Raw genomic sequence first — 16,636 nt, forward strand, 5'->3', positions numbered from 1 at the left:
CCCGTGCAGTTTCAAGTCTATCCTTAACAAGGGCTAGAAACTTTAAAAGATTAATATTTAGATTTTTTGGATGCTAAATTCTGCACCCAGTAGCAGAGCACATGGTTTCCCTGTATTTGCATTGAATCACAGGTCACATTCAAGCCCTAGTGCTAAGAAGAGAAGTTTTTAGTGGGATGGGAGACCTACAAGGAAGACCAGGGTTGCAGAGGCAGGCAATGGCTAATCACCTCTGTTGGTCTCTTGCCATGAAAACCCTGCCAGGGGTCGCCATAAGTCAATTATGGCTTGACAGCACTCTCCACTCCATGTCAAGACTTATTGAATGGTACCACGGGCAGGGGGCTTAGAACACCAGATATTGTCTGAAAACCTATCCAGCTGGGCAAAATTTGTCGGTGGCCAGAACACTGAACTGGCCATCACAGCAATAGTTGGCTGGTGAGGTTCAGAAAAAAACCTGGATAGCTCGCAAGGATGAAACGAAGTGGATGAGGCCTATTGGTACTTAGAGGTGATTTAAACCCCAGCTAGCCCAGAGTTGAGGACGACACAGGCTGGTTGATTCCTGGAGTGCAGAGGGAGCAGCCAGGAGAGGGGAGATCCAGAATTAGAAACTGTCCTCTGTCATAGAATCATAGAGTTGGAAGGGGCCATACAGACCATCTAGTCCAGCCCCCTGCCCAGTGCAGGATGAGCCTAAAGCATCCCTGACAAATATTCATCCAGCCTCTTCTTGAAAACTGCCAGTGAAGGGGAGCTCATCACCTCCCTAGGCATCTGATTCCACTTTTGAACTACTCTGACCGTGAAAAAGTTTTTCCTAATATCCAGCCAGTACCTTTGTGCATGTAATTTAAGCCCATTGTTTCGGGTCCTACCCTCTGCTGCCAACTGGAACAGCTCCTTGCCCTCCTCCAAATGACAGCCTTTCAAATATTTAAAGAGAGCAATCATGTCCCCCCCTCAACCTCCTCTTCTCTAAACTAAACATTCCCAAGGCCCTCAGCCTTTCCTCGTAGGGCTCAGCCTCCAGACCCCTGATCATCCTCGTCGCTCTCTTCTGCACCCTCTCGATTTTGTCCACATCCTTTTTGAAGTGAGGCCCCCAGAACTACACACGCAAACCAGGGCTGGCAACCCCAGGGGGCCGGCATGCCCACCAACATTCTCCCCCAGTCTGGATGTTACCTCCATTCTTTGCTGAGCAGGCTGATCTGGTCGGCCACAATGCTCTCCTGCAGCTGGTACTCGGAGGCCACTGAGCTGTTCATCTCACTCGTGTTCCCTTTGATGGCCGCAATCTCCATCACGTAGTGGACGAAGGCCAGGGTGAAACGCAAGCTGCGCAAGATGTCCGTGTGCTCTTGCTGTGCCAGGGGAGACCAAGGAGAGGGGGCATGAAAGACCTGCTGTGGCTTGCAGAGACCAAGCAGCTGGCAATCCACGGAAGGGGGCAGGAAATCAACTAGATTCATGTTGCTGCATAAGCGGCTGTACAGCATGAGCCTTACCAAGTGAACTGGGTCAATCTCTCGGGCAACCCTACCTCACAGGGCTGTTGTGAGGATAATGCGGGACAACTTTAGAACAAGGGTGAGGGGACAGATAAATATTAGCTAAGAGCAAAGTTTCTGGAAACTTACACGAGTCCCATACCAAAGAACCAAAAATACAGGATTTGATAGAGAAGAGTTGGAATCTCTGACTCACTATTGGGGAAAGGGGCCTTTTTTCAGACTTTGTGGTTGTGTGAAGTTAGCAAATCAGATAGCAACAGTGGCTGCTGTAAAGAGGAGAGCAGGGCATAATGGATACAGGCACTGTAGCCTACCCTGCAATCCCCCTGAATCTCACACCAGTTCCCAAGATTTCACTTTAAAAAGTGCTTGCCTATTTTCAAGCCTTACATTTTCATCATAAGGACTAGAAACTTGCCCTCTTTTTTTAACAGTGTCTGAAACGGGCTCAGGGAGTGAAATTCTATCACAGATATCAAATCACTGACTTTGCATTAAAAAACCCAAAATGTACGGAATACACACTGCCCTGCCAACTTTGGTGATGGGATTGCAACTCACCTCCATCAGGGTCTCTTCTGGCAGCTCAGGTGCCTCAAAAGTCACTGTTCCTTCCAGGTTGGCAGTGATGGGGTCAGCAAACGTGTACCTGAGCCCCGAGGGAGCTTCCAGCATCTCAGCACCCGCTCCCAGGATGAAGTGCCGCCCGCTGAACGAGCCTCCAGAACTTAATGAGCTGGAAGATCCCACTAAAAAGCCACAATTTAAAAACACACACACACAACCAAAAGTTAGCAGTAGGTTAATGCTTAAATGAAGCAAACTGAAAATGACCAGTAGAAAAGAGCTTCATTATCAGTTGCAATTCAGCAGTCTCTCTCTCTCTAATCTTCCTTTGAAATTTACAAAGCTCAAGCCCCATCAGGGCTCAGATACAAGACAATGCATTCACCTGGACTGAATCGAGACCTAGGCTTCCTCTCTCATTGCCAATGCTGATTTCTCCACACCCACTACCCCTCCGCATACCCCACCCCATCAAAACATGCCTGCTATTGTCATTCACCAGCTTTTGCCATTTACCTGCTATTATCATTTGGTTTTTGAAATCACTCCACTCATCAAGATATAAGGACAGATGGACTCACATTCTAGCTGAATCTGAAGAAGTGAGCTGTGACTCATGAAAGCTCATGCCCTACCACAAATTTTGTTAAGTTTTATAGGTGCTACTGGACTCTTGCTCTTTTCTACTGCTACAGACAGACTAACCCGGCTACTCATCTTTAAAATTATCGGGATGAAGAACAGTGACACCCGCTCCCCCCCCCCCATTTTAACAAACCAAATACCAATTACAAATATGGTCCCTATTTAATCCTCAGGTGACTAATTCCCCTCAAAAGGAAGGAATGAACAAAAATAGCTCCATTTGATAGTTAATCAGCTCGTTTCAACAGCTGTGGTGGCAATAGAGTTCTGTACGGTTGGAGGCTTCCCTGTTTAGTGCGCGGAGTCTTCCCAGACAATGAAACAAGCAATCACCAAGTGCGCTGTGCGTATGCGTGCATGCGGGGCACACTAAAGCCCGTGGGGCTTTGAGCAGGGCTGAAAGTATTGACACTTCCTTTGTTCTTGAAGTTCAGATTTCAAGAGGCTTAAGTGTTTAATGCCTGAATTGCAAACTCAACGATTGTGCTGTAAAGGAGTGATTTATAGTCAGTTCCATCGAAAGCAGTGAGTCTGCTCTGGAGGGTTATAGTACATTCCAACCATGCATGTATGTAGGCCTGGCTGCATTTCATACCCTGCTTCTGCAGCAACACGGAATGCATGCAGCCCTGCATCAAAAGACCAAAGTTATGAATGCAATGGTATAAAGGTGGGGGAATACCTGAAAACAACCTGGCCCGAGTGGTCTGCGGTGGTGTCGTCCCACTGGGAGGGGATCCAACGGTGAAGATCACTGGGGAAGGGCTTGCCGAGCCTCCATCCCTGGCCCCGGAGTGTATGTTACCTCCACAGGCAGCAACTGAAGGAGCTGCAGAGGAAGAGCAGAAAAATGTAAGAAACGGGAAAAAGATAAATATACACAAGCAGATCAGATTCAGGCCAATGAGACAGCGCCCGGCAGGAAACCGGACACAGCAAGAAGGAAGAGCGAGAGCATCCCAGTACCTGTGATTTCCATGGGCCTCTCATTGTTCAAGCTGTCGCTGCTGCCACCTTCTGGGATCTGGGCCCCAAAAGCAGCCTTGAGAAGGAGGTCAGTGAGGCGGCCAGTACTGAGTGATCTGAAAAAGGGAGGGGGGGGAGGGGGAGACATGGGAAGGGAGTGTATTTGAGAAGCACAAAGACCGTTCACTTCAACTCACAAGGGGTAGGGCTGGGGTGGAAACTCTCTCTGCAATGCTTTGGCAGAGAATCAAGTCTGTAGGGTGGGAAGGCTCTCTCAACTCAATCGAAAGGGAGCGATTTTCAGCGGGTAGAATATATGGAGCCCTTGCAAAGCTAACAGCTAGGGAGAGCTCATTTTTAAGGAACAGAAGTAGAGAGTCAAATGTAACAAGACATATGAAATCTATGATAGGATCTCCTGAAGTAGAGGGCAGCAGCAGGGGGTAGGACTGGAGCTTTTCCCTGTGCCATTTTTCACAATAAAAAATGTCTCCCTGGCTTCTTTTAATAGCAGCAGGGGTAAAAAGACAAGGCCCCATACCATGCCTGTCTTTATTCCCCCGTCAATGCTTAAAGCTGACCGGAGAGAATTTTTGATCAAAGCAAGAGCATGGAAGGAACTCCTTTTTCTCCCAGCAACTGGAGTTCTATCCCCCATCCCTGCCACGCAGCTGTTTTTAGGGACCCCAAAAGATGTCTAGAGCTCAGCCATATGTATGATCCAGAATTTGCCACTTAAAAGGGACCCCTATCAAGCCGATATGTTCCCAAAGGCCGAGGCAGAACGGCTAGCCAGACGAGAAGGCGGGAGGTCCTCCCAGCCTTCAGATATGGGCTGCTTATTTAGTTCTGTTGCTATCTTTTGTGGGTACCAACTCTGCCTTTGCAAAGAGAAGCAGTGGAACGTTCCAAAATGGGGAGAATCAAGACAGGATAGCCTGACCCACCTCTTTTAATAAAGAATCAGGGCAGAGTGCACAAATCGCAATTAATTTGTCCCATTTTCCTCTCTGTCCTACATACTATATTTTCAAAGCAACAAATAAACAAGGTGGACAGGGCTTTTAGCCTTCCCAACCACTTGGCTGTTTTAATAAAATGAAAAGCAGAACCTCAGGGAGGATGGCATGTATATTTCTGTTCTAAACCCAGCCTGCAATGAACATCATTTTGTATACAAAGGCTGAAAGCCAAGCTACAAGAGACGAATTACACGAGGACGCTCACGTGAAGGGAGTCGCAATGTTAGCTGGGAGGCTGAGTTTTAAAGGAGATCGGAAGGCTTTGTCAATTTCCTCTCTCTACAGAGCCAGGGAGATCCCTGTTCAGAGGGTTTGTTAATTTCCTCTTTGCCTCCAAAAGGACTCTGTCAGTTTCACCTCCCCTTCTAGGAGGTGAAGAGGGAATAAACAAACCTTCTGAGCAGCAATCTACCTGGCTCTGTACAGAGGGGAAATTGACCAAGCCTTCCGATCTCTTTTAAAACTCAGCTTCCCAGCTAACTTTGCGACTCCCTTCATGTGCTCCTCCTCGTGTAATTCGTCTCTTGTCGCTTGGCTCTGAACATCCCTTTAGAGCAGGGAGGGAAGAAATATGCAGGGTCACAGATCCAGATTTTGGAAGCTGGAATGTTCACATTTTGTCGAGAGTAACTCAAAAACATACACCAGCAAGGAAACAGAGGCTCGCCTCAAGCCAAGGACAATGCAGCAACCAGCAAACCGGCAGCCAGTCAGCAGGCCTTGCAGCCAAGTGGCAAGGGGAGCACCGGACTCCCAAAACCTAACGGGCATCCAGAACAGGAGTCCTAAACGGTGCTTGGGGCAACTACAACAGCACAAGGAGGCAGAAGTCATTGCTCCCTATCAATTAATCAGAGATAACAATAACATTCAATTTATATACCGCCCTTCAGGACAACTTATGGCCACACTCAGAGTGGTTACAAAGTGTGTTGTTATTATCCTCATGACAATCACCCTGTGAAGTGGGTGGGGCTGAGAGAGCTCTGAGAGAGCTGTGACTGACCCAAGGTCACCCAGCTGGCTTCAAGTGGAGGAGTGGGGAATCAAACCTGGCTCTCCAGATTAGAGTCCTGCTGCTCTTAACCACACTAAGCTGGCAAGTCTGTCTTTGCTTCACACCCTTCCTCCAAGAAAGCTTTGGGGGGCATACATGTTTCTATCCTTCCCCCAATTCAATCCTCAAAACAACCCTGTGAGGTAGGCTACACTGAACAAGTGGTCCCCAAGGCCACCCAGTCTGCTTCACAACTCAGAGAAGACCTGTGTTCGAGTCTCCAAAGTCCTACGCTGACATTCTAAACACTATACCACAGTGGTCCAGTTGTATGGTTTTGGTAACCCTTTCTCTCTCCTCTGCTTTTCTTGTTTCTCGGGGTTTCTGCAAAGCGCTGTGGCAGGGAAGGAGAGGTGCTTGTGGAAGTAAGACTCATAGGAGGGGGAGGCAGGCCCCCTCACCCTCTTGTGAACATGTTCTCCAAAATCCTGTAAATCAAATTAGCTGACTTGGATGGTAGAGAAAGGACAGAGTGGATTTCCAAGAAAAGTTCTTGGGGGATTTTCATACACAATGTTTAAATTAATTTGAGCCTCTTACTGCTCTCACTCTTCAGGTGGACTGGCGAATGTTAACACACAGCAGAAGAGAAGTTTGAGATGGTAAGCTCCTCAGGGCAGAGTCCTGCCTTCTCACCCTCCACAAAATTTCACACACATTGAGAGCGCTCCGCCATCATTTCCAGCTGGGGAAGCCCGTGAGATGCATCCGTTATGCTGCGAAAGTGTACAGAACTCATCCCAAAGTACATCTCAACACGCATCAAAAGCCAAGCCCTGTGTGCAGCAGCGGAAGCACACAACCTACGCAGGCAGGCTTTTCAAGCGTCCCTCCTGCGCTGACGCAGTAGAGAGCAGCTTGTCAGCCAGGACTTTTAATCTGCGGCCTTGACTCAGCAAGGTGGCAAAAAAAAATGCCAGGTCTGAAAGCTCACACCAGACATTTTAAGACTGGCGGGCTTGACAACAAGTATCACCTCTCATGTCCTGGATTTATCAGTCATTCAGGTGAGCCAAGACACTCCTCAAGGAACAGCAGGATTATAACTGCCACACCGGATGAGATCTGGGGCCAAGCCAGTTCTCCCACGTCAGCCAACCCCAGGACGTCATGAGAAGGAACGGTGCAAGAAAGAGGAAGAAAGCAATTATGAAACAACTCCACGCTCATCTGGGGCCATGACTCCGAATGTCTTGGCAGGCTGGTTAAGGGATGCCAGCAGCATTTACATGGACTGCGTCTCTCTCCCACAGTCTGGGCTATGATAAATAGGATTGGCGCTGTGATGAGGTCAACTATCTTGCTTGCTCTGACAGAACTTTGTACTTTTAAAAATTATGTTATTTATAGTTCGTCTTTCGCTCTGAGAATCAAGGCAGATTATATAGAACTTGTCAATACGATTAACAGCCGGGACATTCAATGAACAATACAATGGTGTAAGGACAGCAGAAATTTGAAAACAGGCATAAAGCTGATCCAGAATTGAAAATGCATGGATATTCGAAGTCCAGCATAGTGCAGTGAATACGGTGTGGATTTAAGACTGGGAAGATCCATATTCAAATCTCCACCCAGTTACGATGCTCAAGCAAGTCGCTAGGCTGTATGGTGCTGCCCACAAGTCTGAGGGCCAAGCTACAAGTGATGAATGACACTTGAACGGCAAGTGAATAGACTCACATGTATTCCTCCATGTTCACTTGCGCTCCACTTGCGCCCATGTGATCAAGTGGAGCGCAAGTGGAGCACAAGTGAACAGGGAGGAATATATGTGAGTCTGTTCACTTGCTGTTCAAGTGTCATTCGTCACTTGTAGCTTGGCCCTCAGACTTGTTCCTTCCCCCTCTGTCCCACGCCCCTGCTATTTCCTGCCTTTCTGTTTCACAGCAAACTTGACTTTTCCTGTTATTTCCGAACTGGTTTACATGTTACATTGAACCATGGTTTGCCATAAAAGGGTGGGAATCAGAACATGTGCAACTTACTCATGTAAGTGCCAAACCACAGCTTGGCACTGCATGCCAATTGAGCCACTACCTCTCAGCCTAACCTACCAAGCAAGGTTGTTGTGAAAGGAAAACATGGGCAGGGCGTGTCCAAAATCTTGAAAATGTAATACATAAATAAATGCTCAGTCTGGGGCAATATATGGTGGCTATGGTTGAAGCACCCAGCAGGAAGTACCACTTAGGTGGTTACCAGACATATTTACTGCATTCAGACCTGGATGAGATGGTCAAGATCCATGCCACCACTACCCCTTTTCTACAGTTTGATGTAGCGGTTAAGAGCAGCAGGACTCTAATCCGGAGAACTGGGTTTGATTCCCCAGTCCTCCGCTTGAAGCCAACTGGGTGACCTTGAGTCAGCACTTAAGAATAGTAGGTCTCTAATCTGGAGAGCCAGGTTTGATTCCTCACTCCTCTGCTTAAAGCCAGCTGGATGACCATGGGTTACTCACAGCTCTCTTGGAGCTCTCTCAGTCCCACCCACCTCACAAGGTGATTGTTGTGAAGATAATAACAACACACTTTGTACACCACTCAGAGTGGGCCTTAAGTTGTCCTAAAGGACAGTATATAAATTGAATGTTGTTGTTATTATTACAGAATAACTTGCCACATAATTTAGACACAAGGAACCAGAGGAGCCTCACCTCTTCACATACACCCCATGGATGTCTACGGCTAAAGATCTCGGGCTGACATAAGGGCAAAGAGGAATCAAGAGGCTACTTAGCAGAAACATCTTCCTTACCTGCCACAATAGTGGTTATGAGTGGCAGGACTCTAATCTGGAGAACCAGGTTTGATTCCCCACTCCTCCACTTGAAGCCAGCTGGGTGACCTTGAGTCTGTCACAGATCTCAGAGCTCTCTCAGCCCCACCCACCTCACACGGGGATTGTTGTGGGGATAATAATAGCATACTTTGTAAACCGCTCTGAGTGGGCATTAAGCGGTCCTAAAGGGAGGTATATAAATCAAATATTATTGTTGTTGTTGTTGTTGTTGTTATATCTCCCTTTCCCAAAGCAAGTACCATGCTAATCAGGAATCATGTGCCCCAATCACTAATGAGGTGTTGGCATCTGAAAAGCACGGGAGATTCCTGGCCAAATAACTTGAACCCAAATTAGCTTGTGAATCACGGTGGGACATTTTGTGTGATGATCCTGAGGGCCTCGAAGCTCAGCCGGGGCTTATGGAATGGGGGGGAAGAAAGGGCGGAGAACTGCTGCTCGCTTAAATAAGATCCTCCTCTTCCCCACACCAATAACCAACAGCAAACTGTGCCACGCGTGCTGAGGCAACTGTATAGGAAACCTCATACCTGCCCTTGGCTTCTTCCATAGGCCTCAGACAGTGGAAGTGGCCCATTTCCTTCAGGTCCGGAAGAGTCTTGTTCCTCGTTGGGGCTATCATGACGCCCTGGTGGGCCAGGAGGGCGAGCAGGTTTTGGGAGCTGGGGTTTTTGTTGAACTCAAAAGGAGACATAGCCTTCATCAAAACAATGCAAAAAAGAAAGCAGGGGTGAGGGAAGAAGAAGAGAGTTGTATTTTGTCAGAAGTAGCAGCAGATAGCAAATGAATTCACCTCAGATAAACTTCATACCAGGGCCGTTTCCACACAGCTTACCTTGTTCTGGGGAAAAGCGAAATCTTGCACGAAATCACACAAGAAGACGCTGTTATCATGCGAAAATCTCTCGAGATTTCGCGTGAGATTTCGCTGTTGTCCAGAACAAGGTAAGCCATGTGGAAACGGCCCAGAATTCATGCTGGCTTTATAGTAGAATTAAGTGTCTGAAGTCGTCATATTCTTGTTTCCTCCACCATACCCTTTCTTAAAGACTGTGGACCTCAATGCTCTGACAATCTCCCCCTCCATAAACAACCAATGTCCTGGATTTAAGAAGGACAAGGCCGCAAAGCAGATCCCTTGACGTCAATACCTTCGTTGGAGAGCCCATAATAGTCGGCAAGGGGCTCCTCTGCATAAACTCAGAAAGCTTTGGTGAAGACCGCAGCGGGCGGCCATGCGCCGTCGTGGGCTGGCTGGCTGGCGCATGGCTGAACTGAGGGGCGTGGCTGAAATGGGCGACCAAGGGATCCGAGTATTGCTTGGTGATCTTCTGCCGGCAGGAATGCATATCTGACAGGTTGGGAGCGCTGTGGAGGCGGGAGCCCATCCCTCGCAGGGAAGGGTCAGGCACGGAGGCGCCTGGAGGGAGAAAAGCAGACGGCCATGGGCACCACATGTGGGAGCAATAAGGAATTGGGAGGCTGCAATAACCAAGATGAACGCACAGGAAGCTGCCTTATACTGGATCAGAGCTTTTGTCCATCAAGGTCAGCACCGTCTTCTCAGACAAGCAGCAGCTCTCCAAGGTCTCCGGTGGAGGTCTTTTGGATCACCTATTGCCCGGTCCTTTTAACCGGAGATGCTGGGGACTGAACCTGGGGCCTTCTGCATGCCAAGCAGAGGCTCTTCCACTAAGCCACAGCCCCTCCCCAAGATAAACCCAGCCGTGACATACCAGGTATGGGTACCCGGCTTCTCATCTCTGCTCCAAGAGAGGAAGGAATAATCGTCTGGTCAGGTTGCTCAGGAATGGTTCCCACTTAAAAAAAAAAAAAGACGACAATACATTATAAGTTCATTAGATCTCCTTAATAGTAGAGTCCAGTAGCACCTTTAAGACTAACCAACTTCATTGTAGCATAAGCTTTTGAGAATCACAGGTCTCTTCATCAGATGCATGGTTAGATGCAGAGAGCTGTGGTTCTCGAAAGCTTATGCTACAATGAAGTTGGTTAGTCTTAAAGGTGCTACTGGACTCTTTACTATTTTGCGACCACTGACTAACACGGCTTACCCCTCTGGATCTAGATTTCCTTACAGCAACGTTCTAATCTATTTATTTTATGTTATTTATAGGCTGCCTTTCTCACTGAAACTGAACGTGGTAAAAATCCATACGATCGGCGGGTGGGATGTTCAATAAACAGTACAATAGGTCAGGATGGCAGACATCTGAAGACAAGCAGAAATCCAATACAGAGACGAAGGGAGGGAAAAGCGTGTGCCAATAACATTCCGTCTCTTGACATTTCTTACTGTGCCACTGAACCAAGGGGGTAAAAAATAGCTTACCTTGAGGGGACGGCGTGTAAGGCTTTGCACCGCCAAAGGAGAACCTCCGGGAAGAGGGTACCGCTCCATGCTCCCCGGCACCAAACGGAGGGGAAGGGCTGGCCTTTGCAAAGCCAAGTGGGCTCGTGCTACTCGACCTCCTGACCACACCAGACCTGACAGGAAAGAGGAACACACGGTTAGTCCAGAACCAGTGGAAGAGGGGCACGACAAATCTTGAAAATAAAAAGGAGAATAGGGAACTTCCTCCACAATGCAACAGTTGCCACAATACCCCGGAAAGGCAGCAATGTACACTGGTTACAGCATGGGGGTTCGAAGCTGGGAAGCTTCAGGTGAAATCCCCACTCAGCCATGAAGCCCAGGGAGTAGAAGGGCAGTGTAGAAATACCACAAATTAACATACTCTTACAGGTTCGTCTGGTTTTCAGAATTTGTCAGCACTATTGGCATGCCAGAGGAAAGCTTAGTAAGGCTCGGAAGGGGAGGTGGGGTCACCCGCAACAGTCTCAAGTAACGCTACGACAAACTGCCGTGGATGTTTGTTTCCAAAGAACCATCAGCTCCTGAAATCCCGGGAGACTCTGCACACCTTGATTGGAGTCCAGCGGCACCGTAGAGACCAACAAGATTTTCAGAGTGTAAGCTTTCGAGAGTCACAGCTCCTTTCTTCAGACACCTTCAGCTCTGACTCTCGAAAGGTTACTCCTTAAAAATCTTGTGGGTCTCTAAGGTGCCGCTGGACTCAAATCCTGCTGTTCTAATGCAGACCCACCCAGCTCCCCACTTAAAACTTGGCACACCTTGAGACCGTCCACTGAGAAACGCCCTTCATAAGACTGGTGTGGGAAGCCAGAGATACTGTCAGCAGCAATGACAGATCGGCTGGGCCCAGTTCCTTCTGAGCTAATAGGTCCTAAGGGAGTATCAGGGGGTGGTGGTATCAGCAAGACCCCTTTCTACAAGCGACATCTTTAATCATTTTTTAAAAGGAGTTTCAGTTCCTTCAGGGAGCAGAGTGACCTTCTATCATTTCCCGCATCAATCACTCTTAACAGCTGTGCTGGGAATACAACTGCAAGAACGTACGGAACAGACCGATCCTAGGAGCAAAAAGACACCGTCCTTTGGGGATCCTCAGTTATGCGCCAAGAGAACAGACGGCAGCCAAGTATTTTTTTACAGCCACTGCTCAAATATATCTGAAGAAGTGTGCTGTGACTCACGAAAGCTCATACCCTACCACTAATTTTGTTAGTCTCATAGATGCTGCTGGACTCTTGCAGGTGCTACTGGACTCTTGCTCACACTTCAAACGGTGTGAGAGCACACTGCGGTCTGCTAGCCAGCATGCCACATCCTGCCTGCACCCATTATTAGCGACCTGAATTCAATCAAATGGGTGGCAGCAACGCACCTGCAGAACTGGGAAGAGCTCACCAGGTGGCACGAGCACATCTGGTCTCCCTGTGGCAAGGAATTCAGGTAATAGGGCCGGGAAAGACTCTTTCTGGAAAGGCACGGGCAGCCTAAAGGAGGTGGCCTCTATCCTCTCTTCCCCGCAGTGTTGTCATGTGTCGAAGGTTTGTTTGGGCTATGCTGGAGTTCTGTTATTTAACTGGCAGCCAAATCACGTGCCGCGAGTTCCTTTTCAGGTGCAAAGACTCTTTCTAGAGAAGCACTACCAACTGAAATAGACACCACTGGACTAGGTGGGTCAGTGGGTTGATTTGGGTAAACCGTCGTGGTTCCTTAGAAATACCCTCCAATGAAACACTGGTTCGCGAACCAAAAAATGGCCCAGTTCATGATGAACTTTGGTTTGTATTTTGGTTCATGCCCACCTCTAGTGGCAATCAATCCTAGGCCAGCCAAGCCCCTGGGAATGAAGGGGGGGGGTGAAGGGCGAAGGAGAGGAGGAGAAGGGAATGCAATAAATCTGCCCTCTTTTCTCATCTTCCTAGTGTAGCAAAGAGGGGCACGCTCAGCCTTCCCACCCAATTGTAGATGAGTCATGACCACTGTTTAAGAATGACTGACCTAAAGGATAGCATCAAACGGACATTTTTTAAAAATCATACGTGCAAAGATCTTTTTAAAAAATCCTTCAAAGACTGCACTTTCGAAATGCAGAAAGGAAACTTCTTCTAAATAGTGCTGTATCCACAGATGGCCCCTTTTGGAGACCGTTTGCTGTGACACTGCCTTTTTAACTCCCTGCTGGAAATGCTTCTTTGTATATTTACGCTGTGTTCTCAGCCTGCTCTTTTATTAACGTTGCTGCTTGTATTGATTTTATCGTTCGTTCCTTTGGGCATATTTTATGGAGACGGCAGGAAACCGGAGACACAAACAAACAAGCCCTTTGCTGCCTCGTTGTGAACGCTCAGCTGCATTTCTCAGGAGAGAATGACATCATTAGCCATCTCGTTTCCCCATGTTTGTGCGATGATGTCATGCCCACTTGCATTATGCACGTTCGAATGACGAATGCAGCCAGGCGGTTGCACGTAACGTGCCTGCCTCGTGCGGGAGAAAGAGAGAACACGTACAAGCCCCAACAAGAGATTTAATGCTCCATCTAGGACAACCGGCAACGGATGCCGTACATTTTTAAAAGCACACCTAATAACATGTACATCAGATCATTCTAATTTAGCAGCTCGAGGGACTTCAAATTGCCTTAAAAAAGAGACGGCGTCCCATATCCTAAACCACAATGATGTTATCCCCGAAGCAGGCATCGTAAAAGGCACAGTTCTTAGGGCCACTTGCAAAAACAGACAAAACAAAGTCCGTCAAAAATCCCCAGGGTCTTCGCTCTGCCGTCCCTCGTGGTGTGCTGCTGGGATTGCAGAAATGAGAACCCCTTGGGCGATAACGTTGGCTCCACCCACCCAGGCAGCCCATTGGCTCCCCTGACTATAAACGGTTTCCAGGTCAAGCTGGGACTTTGCTGGGAGAACAGCTGTGTCCCAAATGCCTGCCCGATTTTGACTCCAAGCTCCCAGGTCCAGTTGAAGGGACCAACACGGCTCTTGATATCGTCTGTTGGGAAAGAGTGGCTGAAACCACAGCCCGAAAGAGTTGAAAGAAAGACTGAAAAAAGAAGCTCACCTCTCTGACAGGCTGGATTCTTGTGTTGACTTGCCTTTTCCTTTGCTGCTTATGACAGATGGGCGTTTGCCAAAAAGTTGATTAAATCCCACTTTGGGAATAAGAGCTCTTTTAAAGATCCCGTATTTCCCGAATAGCTGCTCCTTTCCCCCTTGCTCTCGGTCCGGAAGCGCCATGAAGGAGACTGAGCTTCTAGGGCATTGCGGCAAGATCAACAGGAGAGAGCCAAGTAACTTTGGAAGGGGGAAAAATGCCACCCGCATGAGAGGGATGGAATCTGTCGTGCAGCCTGAGGGCCCGACATCCGGTGTAACCTGACTGACTCCTAAGCCTGAGATGGAGGTGCGGATTGCTCACACCATAATTGAATCACTTGGTAACAACAAACAGGCCTGAGACACGTTGCTGAACCATCTAACAAAGCAGAGAAGCACATTTACATTTTAAAAAAGGAAACATCACCGTACAGGTGACCTGATCTAATCTTGCTATCATCATCTAGAGAAAATCATGCATATACACTTGCTTCTTGACTCTCCCTTTAGCTTGACTTTTAGCCAGATTTGGCTTCCAAAGCAGCTCATAGGAACTGAAATGACAACTGAAACTTAATACAGAAAGTTCCCTAGGAAGGAGATTCACAGTGAGGCTGGGAGAGGATGGAGGGACTCGCTGCCTCCTCTCCCTGCAATGGCCTCAGCAATGGTGGCTGTGAACTGCAGAGAGGGGGATCCTCCACTGGACCCAGGAAAAAAGGAGGAATACTTGGCTTTGCAGAGTAATAGGAAAAATTCCCTGTCCCAATGAGCTTCCAATCTAAATTCTGATAGGGTGAAAGGGTTGCCAAGAGCCACTGGTGCCCTCCCAGACAAAAATCCCTCTAGTCCAGTCTGAAGCCAGCATCATACGAACATAATTCACATGACACGCCCAGCTTCACAGGACCACAGAGCGATTAGCCCTCCCCTGGGATTTTGTACCCCCAGTTCTCCCCCTGCCCTTGGCCTTGGAGGAGGAGAAAATGAAGGTGAAGAAGAAGAAGAACACATAAAGGGAAGGAGTGGGACTAGAAAAGGCAGCAGGGAATGCCTACAAAGGCAATCTGATGTACTTAGGATCCATTTTGGCCAGAGATGGTCTATTATGTCTACAGCAAAAAGGAGAATATTCCAGTGCCTGTTATCAGTCAGAGGCCCAAAGGCTACTAGGAGGGGCTGCCAGATTCCTCAGTGGGTGCAGGGGATCCCCTGCTCCCACTCTCTGCCTCCTGCTCACACTCACCTGGCTGGTGGGGGATGGAAAGGCAGGGGAACAGGCCTCCCGGACCCTGTTTGGGGCCCAAATCAGCCCGCTGCAAAGCACGGGAGCACTCTTGGGCCCTGTGTGATGATGTCACTTCCTGGGAGTGACATCATTATGCGAAGACAGTAAGATGAGTGCCGGGACTCCCCTCCCCCTCCCACAGGGAGGGCAAGCGGACCCGACAATGCTATTACTAGCAGGTTCTACCCTTGTCCCTCTCAGAAAAAACTCCACAGCAAAGAGAACGAGCTTCACCCATCACGAAAAAACCTGCCCCAACTATCAGTTGCCCTAAGACTGCAGGCAAGAGGGAAAGGCCATTTTGGCCTTTTCACTGGCTAAAGGATTCCTGGCCTCCGGGCAATTTCCCCACCCCTTCCCAACAAGAATAGCAACAAGGGAACGTGGGCTTGGACAAAACTGGACATTTACTTCTGTCAAGGACTCGCTGTTTCATTCTGGCGTTTGTCAAACTGATCTGACAAACTCATTTGAACAGGGTGTCTTGCAGGTGTAACTGCACATGGGCAAAATCAACAGCAGCCCATACACGGGCTTTCTCTGTGGTGGCCCCCACCCTGTGGAATGGCCTGCCTGAGGTCAGGAGAGCCCCCACCCTCCTGGGCTTTCCGCAAACGATGCAAAACCAAATTATTCAAACAGGCTTTTACTCAAATAGGAGGAAAGTATTGTAGGGAGGGGGTCTCAGATGCTTCGCTAATGAGTTAGGGACCATAAGACTTCACCACTACGTTGCCTTGCATATTATCTGTTGTTTTGAATATGTACTCCTACATACTACCTGTGCTTCATGTTATCTAATATCAGTCCTAGAACTGATTATGTTCTGTTTCAGCAATTCAATTCTTGGATCCTTGCTAATGCCATGTCTTTGTAAAATCCTATTACATTGTTTATGGAAATGCCCTTGACACTGTATGGAAATGTCCTTGGTATTGATTGTACTAAGCTCATATTGTGTAATCCACCTTGAGTCTTAGTGAGAATGGTGAACTATAAATAAATAAATAAATAAATAAATAAATAAATAAATAAATAAATAAATAAATAAATAGGCCTCCTTTGCCTATTTCCTCCATCCTCTTTCTCTTGTGGATGCCCGACCCCCTCTGCAAGTCTGAAGGCAGGACCTGTGTTCAATTTTCCTTTATGCACAGTACTTGCCAGAGGCATTGTGTATCGAACTTTAATTGCTATGGGAAACTATTTTTGTCTGAAAAGTGGGATAAAAATATGCTCCTAAATGAGGGGATAGGCCAAA

At 47.9% G+C, this 16,636-nt stretch overlaps 1 protein-coding gene across 5 annotated transcripts in view; it reads right to left on the reverse strand.

The window, feature by feature from the left end:
- The window catches only part of ULK1 (unc-51 like autophagy activating kinase 1), a 130,726-nt gene that overhangs the window by 12,957 nt on the left and 101,133 nt on the right, over positions 1-16,636 (reverse strand). For all 5 annotated transcript variants that reach the window (XM_054996231.1, XM_054996230.1, XM_054996232.1 and 2 more), the window contains 8 exons: positions 10,936-11,090; positions 10,319-10,402; positions 9,734-10,002; positions 9,113-9,279; positions 3,699-3,814; positions 3,415-3,561; positions 2,082-2,269; positions 1,192-1,370 (listed from right to left, as the gene is read on the reverse strand). In XM_054996231.1, the coding sequence (XP_054852206.1) occupies positions 1,192-1,370; positions 2,082-2,269; positions 3,415-3,561; positions 3,699-3,814; positions 9,113-9,279; positions 9,734-10,002; positions 10,319-10,402; positions 10,936-11,090 (1,305 nt within the window). The remainder of the gene's footprint in view (positions 1-1,191; positions 1,371-2,081; positions 2,270-3,414; positions 3,562-3,698; positions 3,815-9,112; positions 9,280-9,733; positions 10,003-10,318; positions 10,403-10,935; positions 11,091-16,636) is intronic.

Source organism: Eublepharis macularius, chromosome 13 (genome assembly GCF_028583425.1).
Source record: "Eublepharis macularius isolate TG4126 chromosome 13, MPM_Emac_v1.0, whole genome shotgun sequence".
Lineage (NCBI taxonomy): Eukaryota > Metazoa > Chordata > Lepidosauria > Squamata > Eublepharidae > Eublepharis > Eublepharis macularius.